The sequence below is a fragment of the Podarcis bocagei genome, assembly GCF_964188305.1.
Source record: "Podarcis bocagei genome assembly, chromosome: 13".
In the NCBI taxonomy this organism is placed as follows: Eukaryota; Metazoa; Chordata; class Lepidosauria; order Squamata; family Lacertidae; genus Podarcis; species Podarcis bocagei.
In genome coordinates this window covers 2,803,508-2,815,892 of record NC_138138.1, presented here as the reverse complement: position 1 = coordinate 2,815,892, position 12,385 = coordinate 2,803,508, and the positions used below count along the sequence as shown (strand labels likewise).

Genomic DNA, 12,385 nt, shown 5'->3' with positions numbered 1-12,385 from the left:
GCCCAAGAAGGAGCGCTGCGTGTCCCCCACCAGAGGTACTTCCCCTCCCCTGACACCCCATACACCCCAGGTAAGAAAGTATTACTTGAGAAAGAATGCCTAATCTATCACTGTTTTAGGGATTGTCTGCATGCCTTCAAAGATTTGGAACCAGCCCTGTGCTGTTGTTGTAGTTACCACTTTGGACCCAGGAGATGTAAATCTGGCAATGGGGTCAGTGGTCATTTCCCCAGGTTAACTGTGACTGGGCTGCATGTGTCCACTTGTCTGCGGCTTTAGGAGCGCTGAGATCTTTCCATTTTAAAAGTGGGCAAAAGGTTTATGTAGGCTGATTTGATCATGCCTGGGAAAAATGGGCTTCCTCCATGTTTCTGTTTTATATTCCAGAGGCGTGTTGAACACTGTCAGGAAGAACCGGATGAAGAGGACAGCAGCATCTTCTCACCAACAAAAAATGGGAATCAAATGCTCCAGACTACTCCAGCATTTCCAGTATCACCAGAGACTCCCTATGGTGAGACAGCGTCTTTTGGATTTTGCTTCTATATCTTACAACCAGGGTTTGTTCAGCCAGAACTCACCGGAACTCAGTTCTGGCGCCTCTCAGGTGCGTGCCACTGCCATTGTCCTCACAGCTCTGGCCTCTCAGAGCTGTGCTCTTAGAACTGTTAGAATTGTTCCACAGTACAGACTAGACTTTCCTTGTGCAAAATAGCTGCAGCTTCTTCAACTGTTTGCTTAATATTAATAACGGGAAGCAAAACAAGGAGTATAAATAGATAAAAAAGTAGGTATCTTGTGCACTTAATGGTCATATAAAAGACGGAATTTCAGCAGACATGTCTCTTCAGACTCTCACATGGCAAGGTGCACCTGCCAAAATTCCCTTTTCTGTATAGCTGTTGAAAATACAGGGACTTCGTTCTTCTTTGCATTTGATCACCCTAGAGACCCAGACCTATTGCAGCATTAACAACAATAAAATTGCTGAAGTGTGCAAGAGGCCTGAGTTGGATCAGATGCTATATTTAGCTTTGCATGTTTTGTCAGCTAAAACAGTTAATCATTTACAGAGAATCCAGGTACACATATTCCTGAATGTGGACTCTGCTCATAGGTGACATTTTAAGTATATTTTCTCCTGCATGGTTGATGAAGTTTGGCGCTTCGTGAGAACAAAGAATTTATAGAATATTTTTCCTGCTGCTAACATTTCTGTGGACAGTCTGCAAATTCAGTCATTTTGGCTGCTTGAGCAATGATACTATGCTAATTACTGAAACATTTCATTGCATAAATGATATCTTAAGCACTGCCTTCAGAGTTATATAATCTATTCAATACAGAAGGCTTTTGGAGTGTGGGGTGTCCAAGTGTGAACTTGCACACGCATCCATACTCACCTCGATTATTATTACAGGCACACACACACACCCCCCGCTTACACAGGGGTTACATTCCAGGAGCTTGTGCATGTAAGTGAAACTGTGTAAAGTGGGGAGCACCCCACTTTAATAGGGAGAGAAGAAAGAGAGACAAGTGTCTCTGGAGTAGAGAGGCTTGGAAGTTGGCAACTCCCCCCCCCCCAGCACGTGAAGAGGCAGTGGTGAGGGCGGGGGGAGTAAGGTGCACCAGGTGAGCAATAGGGGGTTGAGGCTAAGCTGGACAGGTTGACCTTCCCTCCCCACTGCCTCTCCACGCACTGGCACCTCATTCCCAAGTGGGGGTTGGGGTGCTTGGGTTGCCTGCAGGCTCCACCCCAAGGCTGCCAAGCCATCTCAGCTGTGGTGCCCTGCTGCAAGCTGGGCAAGAGGGCAACCGAGAGCAGCCACTGTCCTCCCACCCACCCCCTTGATGCTGCTGCCCACCACATCCTGGTGCTTCTGCGCTGCAGCCTTTCCCTGGTTTGGGCAGCAGCCCCAGCGAGGGGAGGGAGGACAGTCTATGTATTTATATATTTTGTGGCCGTCCACATAAATGCAGTCACACAGGAGTGGGAAGAGGGGGGGTATATAAAAACAGGATGAAATAGATTAAGACCACAGAGCCATCCATATTCCCACCTAGGCAAAGAGAAGGGGGCAGATCTAACCTTAATAATATACATACAGAAGCATCACAATAGAGGTGGTGAGACCTACTAGGGGCAGGTAACAGAAGCCTGGAGATCCTCTTAGCAAAATGGGACCAATTGAGCATAAGTTGCCATACTTTGTGCTATTTCTAGTGTGTCCCTTGATGGTGAATTGTCCCAGAGCTGGACAGAACTTCTCAGAGGGAGCTTCTATTATTGGGCATGTTCGTAAATGAACTGTTTCTGGTGGTATTTTTCCCTTTTCTCCTTGACAAAAACATGTTTGTCAGAGAGGACTATGATCTGTGCATGTTCAGTCAAGCCGGGTGCTTTCTGTTTCTGCATACCAAAATATGTTGTCACTGTCAGTGAAAATGACTTGGAAGAAACAAATGATCTGCAATCAGACTATTTCTCTGAAGATCTGTCAGATAGATGCCCCAGAATTCTTTGGCTTGTTAGGTTCATCCAAGTTTTTGATTAAACTGGTGTGAGATTCCTCTTTTGAAACTATAAAACAGAAGCCACTGATAGGACCTTAAAGAAAGTTAGTTTTTAATGTTTACTCCATGAGTATGTTCTTGTTTTCTCATGTTTGTTAAAAATATACCCTGCCTTTCACCTCAGTTAGACCAAGGCAGCTGGACAGTAAGCATAAATGCTGCAGCGCTCTGAGCACATTATAATACATGGGTGTAGATCTGGAGCAGATCCTGCACCCAAGATCCTGCCCACCCCATTCCCATATCCATACATTATATCTAAATGAATGTCTGGGAAGGGCTCTAGTCTGCACTGAGCTAGTGTCTTCTTTGAGCCAGGAAGCTCTTAGTTCAAATTTCATCCATGAACTCCCTTGGTGGTCTTAGGGAAGGCACTTTTCTCTCTATCTTGTGCTATTCCCCCCCCCCCCACTATGTCGCTGTGAGAATAACTGCTTTTTCTGCACCCTGCATTTTGTGCTATCGTAAGGTACCTTTTGTGTGCCTTGCTGCTAATTTATTCATCATGTTTGTCTGCAGGTTTAAATTCTGCATTTACTGGATGCTTCTGTTCTTATGTTGTGTTCTTACCTGTTTGTGAGTCAGATAATGAAGGATTGGTGAGATTGAGGGCCAGGACACTACTGATCAGGCTTGCCTCCCATGATTGAGGGGCCTGGGGCCATGCAATGTCACCACACACATGCATGCACTCCCCACAACATGCACGCATGACGTCAGCACGCCCCACGGCCCCACATAGATGGTGCCCCTGCCACTGATGCTTGGGTCTCCAGCAGAAGGAGTTATGGCAGTGAAGATGCGAATGGCCGTGAAAGGGAACTGAGCAGCCTCATCCTGTCTCCTCTTGTCCAGGAGAACCCTGATTGTTGAATCAGCAGCTCCCTTGAGTCTTCAGCTCCTTCTGTTCAATGCCAGTGGAACATACAGTGGTACCTCGGGTTCCATACGCTTCAGGTTACAGACGCTTCAGTTTACAGACTCCGCTAACCCAGAAATATTACCTCGAGTTAAGAACTTTGCTTCAGGATGAGAACAGAAATTGCATGGCAGCGGCTCGGCGGCAGCAGGAGGCCCCAGTAGCTAAAGTGGTACCTTAGGTTAAGAACAGTTTCAGGTTAAGAACGGCCCTCCAGAACGAATTAAGTTCTTAACCCGAGGTACCACTGTAGTTCATTTAGGGTTTAATCCTGGATAAGCATGTTGTTCTGGTTTGTATTACTAATACCTAGCTGGAGAAAGGGGGTATGTTTGTAAGCCCTCCCAGTTATGTCCATAGGTTTCTTGGAATGGTCTTGATAGGCAGGAACTGCAATCTTCTCATTTCAAGTTCATAGAATCATAGAATCATAGAGTTGGAATAGACCACAAGGGCCATCGAGTCCAACCCCCTGCCAAGCAGGAAACACCATCAGAGCACTCCTGACATATGGTTGTCAAGCCTCTGCTTAAAGACCTCCAAAGTAGGAAACTCCACCACACTCCTTGGCAGCAAATTCCACTGTCGAACAGCTCTTACTGTCAGGAAGTTCTTCCTAATGTTTAGGTGGAATCTTCTTTCTTGTAGTTTGGATCCATTGCTCCGTGTCCGCTTCTCTGGAGCATCAGAAAACAACCTTTCTCCCTCCTCTATGTGACATCCTTTTATATATTTGAACATGGCTATCATATCACCCCTTAACCTCCTCTTCTCCAGGCTAAACATGCCCAGCTCCCTTAGCCGTTCCTCATAAGGCATCGTTTCCAGGCCTTTGACCATTTTGGTTGCCCTCCTCTGGACACGTTCCAGTTTGTCAGTGTCCTTCTTGAATTGTGGTGCCCAGAACTGGACACAGTATTCCAGGTGAGGTCTGACCAGAGCAGAATACAGTGGCACTATTACTTCCCTTGATCTAGATGCTATACTCCTATTGATGCAGCCCAGAATTGCATTGGCTTTTTTAGCTGCCGCGTCACACTGTTGGCTCATGTCAAGTTTGTGGTCAACCAAGACTCCTAGATCCTTTTCACATGTATTGCTCTCAAGCCAGGTGTCACCCATCTTGTATTTGAAAAATACCACATTGGTATCATTAAAACATCATAATACAGTGGAACCTCGGTTTTCAAGCTTCTCGGAAGCCAAATGTTTTGGAAGCCAAATGCCAAAAACCCAGAAGTAATTGCTTCCGTTTTTGAAGACGCCTCAGAAGTCAAACGGCTTCCGCTGCATGTTTTTCTTTTTTCTCAGTGGATTTTGCCGACTGCCCCTTGCTCCTGATTTCCAACGTTTTGGAAGTCAAACGGTCTTCGAGAACAGATTATGTTCAAAAACCGAGGTTCCACTGTACTATAAAATTATAAAATACAGAGCAAAATACTGCTGCAATCCCAGGAGTTGCTGTGGAAGATACCCACAACTGGCCAGTTTACATATTGCATTTGTCCATTTGAGGCTACGTCCTTGTTTGCACAAAAGAGCACTGTGAAAATGTGTCTTCCTCTACTTTTAAGTTGTGTGCCAGGTAAGCAATCTGGCCCACGAACAGCTAATCCCATTTTGAAAAGCAGGTAGCCGCCTTCAAGCAGTATGTAGTTCCCCCTGGCTTTTCAAATTAAATGTAAACATCAAAAACATCCAGCAGTGGAAACTTGGTAGCTGGCATTGTGAGGGCAGCTAGTTTTGCAATGGAGGGTTCCTGTGTGCTTCTGAAGAAACAAGAATGCTCTGTGTATCCCACTCTGGGACTTATAAAGACCCTCTTGTCTTATGCCTCAAGCAATGAATTGAGCTCCCTTTGTGTAGCTGCATTACACAAGCTAAAACATTCTGCACCAAGCCAATTGCCAGAGATTTGAGCTGCGTCTCACAAATGTTCTGAGCTTGAACATTTGCTGCCATAGAATCACAGGACTTGGAAAGGATTTTCAAAGGTCAGCAGAAGCTGACACAGAGACTGGATTCATTAAGCCAAAACTGTCCACAGAGAGAGGTTTCTTCAGTCTAGCTTTCAAAATCTCCAGCCCATTTATTAACCCACTCCGGCAAAACCGTCCCAGCGTGCCAAGGGGGGGGGGGCAGTCAGGACATGGTGGAGGACCACTTCTCAAATGGCTAGGCTATGAAGAGGCCTGGCCTGGCTAGTAAGCAACAGGTTTTTTTGGAAGCTTGTAACTGAGCTCACAAAACACCCCACCAAATAGCATTTGTCGTCTGTCTTTCTTTTAAAACTTCTCTTAGTTCAAGGAGCCTTAAGGAAGAAAGGCTCACAAGAAGGAAGAGAAGCGGACTGTTCTGCTTAGCACCATTGCTCTTGCCTTGTCAGGGCCTTCCTGAGAAGCAAACGAAGCACCCAGGCAGAGTACAAGCACGCCTGCAAAAAGTGTGTCCCTTATGTGCAGACAGGAAGGGCCAGGCAAGCGTCTTTTTTGCTTTCCTTGCTCCCCGTGACCGCAAGCGAAATATGCCTTTGCTACTCTCTTGCTATCTTTCTCTTACTGGCACTGGGAAGCAGTTCTTGTGGGGAAGGTTCTATAGGTTGGGCAGTGAGGCCCATCTCTTCAGTCCCTGGCCATGATCCAAACAGAGATAAGCCCCGATAGCAAGGGAAACTTCTTTCTTAAGGCTTCTGGGTTCAAGCAGGGGTGGGTGGGGGAGTGATTTCTGTGTTGTTATTGTGGATGGGGAGAGGAGTGGTCTCTTTCTGCCTCCTTTTCAAGCAACCCACCAGCAAAATTTGCCCCATTCCATCCATTCCTGATAATGGCCCGTCTGGCTTCCATTGAAAACTTCTTACCAGTGGGGTTCCTGTAAGAAATATCTTCAAATATATAATGTATATATTGCATTGCATAAATTCTGCTGCCTTTTATTCATTTTGGGTCTAATCCAACCCAAGTTGGTCATGGTGCCTTGTCTAACTTCATTGCTATAGTCATGACTGGATTGCATTGGAGATATTTTATGGCTGCCAGATCTACCCTATGTAAGTATATGTCTGTCTGTCTGCATTCACTCCTTTACTAATATCAAGGCGATGGTAATTGCTAGAAGTAGAAATCAAACAAGGTGTGGATCAGCCCATATTTATCTGACTTCATCTCGCTTTTTTTCCTTGCTAGTATCAATCAGTTCTTCAGAATTTCTAGCATCTTTTGGAAAGGTGGTGACACTTTACTGCCTCTCAAACCAAGTTTGAATAATTATAAATGTGCTGTCAGGAATAACATTTATTGTTGTTACATGGAAAGCTATCCATGTTTCCTTGAGTGGGGGGGGGGCGCTGTGGCCCCTGAGATGTTGTTGGCTGCATAAGCATAAGAATCAGGGACAGTTGCACTCCAACAACATAGGGGAGCCTCAGGTTCCCCATTCCCATCCTCAAGGATGTCAGTCCCCCCAGCTTCCTGGATTATTCTTGCTGTCAAATGTTTGCATTGTTCTGTTTCTTGTGTTTACACTGAACTTCCAAGAGTTTGTGGATCTCAGAACTCAGGTGGAAGGTATTTGATGAGATGGATACCATTTTAGCTTCCAAAAACAATACCCTAAAATTTGTAATCACAGATAAAGATAAATATTTGCTACAAAGCAAAACATGTGTGTCTCTTCTTCAGTATGCAGCAGGCTGGATTTTCCTGAATAGATTTTAAAAGGTTGTTTGTTTTAATAATTGGTAGGCCGCCCTTCTGCATAAATATTTCTAGGATGGCTTACAAGTTAAAATATAGAACACATGCAGACAATGAAAATCAAGATAAAAGATAAAGCTGTGACGGGGTGGGAAAACGCTCTGCCCCACCCCCTTCTTTGTCCAGCTGCAACCCAACAGTCCTACAGTGTTGTCAACAGGTCTTACTCTCTGGTAGTTGCTGCCACCAGCTTCCCACTTATGGGAGGGGACCTGGGTGCACCAAACAGATTACTTTTGGAAAGGCTGCAAGCCAGTGCACTTGGCACTCCTCAGTTTAACCGTGACACAGATTGCTAGGGAAAGCAAGGCTAGCTTCCAGCTGCCAATTCCTTGTCCAAGATCAAAGAAGCTTGTTGATTTCCCCAGCAGACCCTGGGGACTCTGGGACCAACGTGCCTTTGTGTTTCCCAGGCAGTTCCCTTATTAGTTACTCAGAGTGTACAAGCAGCCTACACTCCCCGACTCTCTCCCACGTCTCGGAAGAGCACGCTGGTCTATTACAATTCTGATCCTAAACTTCCTAGCCTATTCTTTACATGACAGATGTTCTGGTTTACTCACAAGTAAGCAGCAAAGATAGCCAGCTTCATAGAAAGTCCATTCTGGACTGCAGGGAACTTGACTCTCGGAACCCCTTCCAGCTCAACAGTATGTGTGTGAATGTGCTTATTAAGATTTTTCCTAAGTAACAAAAGTACATGCAGCATCTGTTTTCAAATCATAGAGTCCTTCAAACAGGTCACTTACATTCAGGGTGAGACATTATTGTCTCTCTCCCCTCTCCTGTGGCTGTTTCTGACCAGTAAGATCCCAAATGTTCATATTATTACCAAGCAAAGTATTGAAAACTGGTGGTTTATTCTGTATGTTAAATGTTGGAAGTAAAGAATGTTTGCTCATTCATTCATTTATTCATACAAGGAAACAAACACTGAACTTTATTTGCTGCCAGTTAAAGTCTCCGCTTACAATACAGCCATTACTCATTTCATGCTAACTGTAGGTATATAATTTGTTGTCCAGGTAAGACTCTCTAAGAGTGCATGGCAAACTGATAAAGAGCACACTCTTGAGAGGGAAACTCCAGAGCCTGCAATCCTAAACTATGAAATAAATTCAGTGAATTTAGTGGAACTTACATCTGAGCAAACATGCAAACGATGGCACTGGGAAAGGATGTTTTGCTCTATGAAACTTGGAAGTAGGTGATGAGCAGGTCTGCCTTCTCCATCACCCAACAGCCTTTCTCCATCTTCTCCATGCAAAGGACCTTCTCCTTCCTTGGTCTTTCTCTTTCTTCAGCCATAAGTGAAAAAACCACTTTCTATTATTAACTTCTCTTGCAAGCCTGAGCGCATTCTGAGCTTCAGCCTGCATGACCTTCCCTCTGCAAGTGTTGGCTACTCATTTATATTCTTGTAGCATTTCTAGCCACAGTGCCCTATGTTTGACTGCTAGGCCCATTTGTGAAAGTAATTTTATACAATAATGTCCTATTTCACTGCAGATTTGTTCAGCTTCTCCTGAACAGGGAAATACCATCTGAAAGCTGAGAGGGAGGGAGAGATAACAAATCATGTTTGGGGAGTCTCCCACTTCCTTCTTGGGTCTCATTTTTTAATGTGGAAAACATTAAACCCCCCCCCCAAAAAAATAGGACTGCTTGCTTGTCCTTTGGAGAGGCCCCAGCAGCAGACATGTAATCTAAGGAAATTAACCAAGATTACTTTCTGGTGGGAAATGGGGCTTCTGTGCTTTCTCTTTTAAAATGTTGGCAAAAACGCTGAGATATTACAGTCCACGATGGAATGGCACAAGCGGGCGGCTGTGCTGCTTAATTTGAAATGGCTGTGAAAACAGAAGTGCTTGGCTCTTTTAGCAGGTTATCATTTTCCAGAGAGGATTGGGGGACATTGAGTGAGTAGGATGACTTTTCCTCACCTGGACCAGACAGGCTTTGCAGGCCTTTTGCCTCCTCCTCTTCCAGGGCCCTCCTTTTCCCTTAGGTATTTAAATGCACAGTGTGAGTTTTTTCTTTCCTTTTCCTGGCCCAAAGCTTTCTCTCATGGCGCCTGGGGCTCACAGGGGTTGGAGCCAGCACTCAGCTAGCCACTCGGCCTTCCTTCCAGGCCTCTTCTTTTGGCTTCTTGCCTTCTGTGTTATTAGCGATGGGGAGGGCGAAGCAAATCACAGTCTTAAGCCTGTCTCTGAGAGGGAGTGGAGGAGGGAGTCTGCAATGCTCCTGCCTTCTCTTGCTTGGACTGCTTTGCTAATCTTGCAGAGTTCATTGCTCCAACAGCAGCATGCCTGGTATTGGTGCAATTCTCCTTGTTGAGTAGCAGGATCTCCTTTAAAAAGTTGGCAGGTGTGGTCACTGTTTTTTTGGCAGGAACCAATGTTCTTAATTCACTTTGAGCGGGAGATTTGTTGGCTTTCAGCTGCTAGCCTAGGACAGTGAGGTCCTACACAATACAGTCATACCTCATGTTACATTTGCTTCATGTTACGTTTTTTCAGGTTGCGTCTCGCAGCAACCCGGAAGTACTGGAAAGGGTTACTTCTGGGTTTCACCACTCACGCAGAAGCACTAAATCGCGCTTTGCACATGCATGGAAGCACCAAATCACACTGTGCACCTGCGCAGATACGGCGCTTCAGATCGCGGGCTTTTCATGATGCGAATGGGCCTCCGGAACAGATCCCGTTCGCAACCAGAGGTACCACTGTATCTTGAGACTGAAGAGTCACGGTTCTTTCCGCCTGCAATGCATTTTACAGTTCTCTTTGGGTGGTTTTTTAAGTTGTATTTCACTGCATCTGTAATGCACTATAATTGCTCCTGGTCATATTCTGTGGGAAAGGAGGGATCTATTCTCTACCTGTGTTTACTATAATTCTGGTCGTGAACATCCCTGGGCAGGGGGAATATCTTTGTATTGTCCTTTCTGTAATGTCTCAAGAGGTGGGCTCAGTGCCACCCTCAGTCATGTTGGGGGGCTCAGGACTCAGGCTGGAGTCTCCTTTCTCCCTCCCTCATAGTAAACACAGGAGGGGAAGGTCTCTTCCTAGGAAGCCCATAAGGGAATGAGTTGGCACCACCCGCGAGGTTTATAAAAGAGGACCTTACAGAGCTCTCTCCGGTTGCCATTCTGTGAGGTCTCCTTTCTTCCTCTGTTTCAGGGATGGTTCTTCTCCTGTTGTCATGGAGCCAGCTGAGAAACATGCTCAGGGGCCAGAGGGTGCTGGTCATGTTCTCGCCTCTCCACAGTGATCCTCTGTAAGGAAGAAGGAGCACGGTCTGACCATTCAGCCTAAACCTCTTGGGGTGGAGGGTGAACTTTCTGAGGAAGAAATGATGGTGGTTGGCTTCTCTCTTGTGCAACATTCTTGGTTTTCTTTTTCTTCAGGATGGGATAAATAAGCAGCTTACCGCCAACACCTTCAAAGACATTGTCTTTCCATCCTACGTTCAAATGTTTCTTCAAGAGAGTTGTGTTGTCTTACTCCCCGGTCATATAGATTCCTTTTCTACAACCTAAATTGGTTTGTCACAGCTCTCCTGACTCCCCATTTTGAGTCCTTAGCTAACTATGATCATAAGTTTATAACCAAAAGCTAAACCCTGAACAAACTGAGTTGGTCTTTAAGGTGCTACTGGACAATTTTTTAAAAAAATGTTTTTGACTGCGTCAGACCAACACGGCTACCTAGCTGACTCTGGAACCTTAAAACTGTTTTCCTAGCAGCCATCTTCCTGCACTCATGACATGCCTGTCAGAGTGATGGGTGACCCGGGAGAGCTGCTATTTCTCCCTAGCATAGCACATGTTGGGGCAGAGGCTTCGCTGGGAAGGCAACCTGTGCCCAGAAACAGAAACTCTCAATTGGCATCTACTGTACTATATATGTGTATGTGGGAGGCAGTGGAAGACAGGAGTGCCTGGCGTGCTCTGGTCCAGGGGGTCACAAAGAGTCGGACACGACTCAACAACAAGTATATGTAAAATTAGCCGGTGGGACTCCTTGCGGGGGGGGGGAAGATGTTTCCCTGCAAGATGCCTGGTAGGGCAGCGCATTCTCAGGAATTGCCCAGTGGTCAGCTCAGGGTGGCCCGTGGGGTGAGTGCCAATATGCCTCTTCATGGGGGGATGTAAAGGGAAACATCTTGAGGATGCCGCGTGAGGCTCCCCCTGCCACTGGGCTGTGCCTTCCTGATCCTGCTTTCCGTTCTGGGTTCTGCGAGGGTGCAGCGTGCCAGGTGGGAAGCTGCCTTTCCCGGAGCCCCCGGGGTCTAAAGAGCCGGGATGCCCAGGAGGCTTCTGCCCGTCCCCCCCCCCCCCGGCCTGGCGGGCTCCTCCTTCCCCGGGCGGGCGGGCGGGCGGCTGGAGGTGGAGCCTGGGCGGGTCGCTGGGCGGCCGCGTCTGGCCGGGAGGCTTCCCCGGGGAAGAGGCGGCGGCGGCGCGGGGCTCGGCCATGGCGGCGGCGCTAGGTAGGCGGCGGCGGCGGCGGCTCCGAGGGGCCTGGACGGGGCGGGGGGCGCGCGGGAAGGCGGGCAGCTGGCGAGCCCCAGGCCCGGGGCGGGGCGGCGGCGGCGGGCGGCTCCTGGGCTGCGCTCGCGCTGGGAGGAAGCAGCCGAGCCGCTTGCCCGGAGTCGGCCCCGTGGTTTGGCACGGGCTTCCCCGGAGCAGACAGGGACCCCGGGGCCCCGATCCCCCCCCAGAGGAGAAGGGTATTCCGTCGGGATGGGAGCGGGCCTTTGTTGGCCGCGGAGGGGGACTGCGCTCCCGGCTCAGCGCGCCATCCTGCACGGGCTCTTTCCCCGCAGCTGAGCGGATAGGATCGCCGCCGCCGCCTCAGCGCGCGTTTGGTTTGCGGGAGGCGCAAGAGCTGAACCACTTGTCGTGTTTCTTGCAACTTGGCCCGGGGGAAATGGCCAGGCCCTCTCTGGGCTGGAGGAGCTCTCAAGGAAGAGATTGCGCGCAAAATATTGGGCGAAGCGTAGACTGGAAGTCATAAGTCTTACCGGGATCAGCATAAGAATGCGCCGGGTGCGAGGCCCTTCGGAGAATGGGCAAGCAAACAGGATGCTAGAAAACATGGTAAACAAGGTCATCTAGGAGGACCCCTCCTGCCTC

General features: G+C 47.7%; 1 protein-coding gene across 1 annotated transcript in view; it reads left to right on the top strand.

The window, feature by feature from the left end:
- The window catches only part of TNS3 (tensin 3), an 81,168-nt gene that overhangs the window by 48,416 nt on the left and 20,367 nt on the right, over window positions 1-12,385 (top strand). Inside the window, 1 exon segment of the mRNA XM_081168481.1 lies at window positions 388-514. Within this exon segment, the coding sequence (XP_081024607.1) occupies window positions 388-514 (127 nt within the window).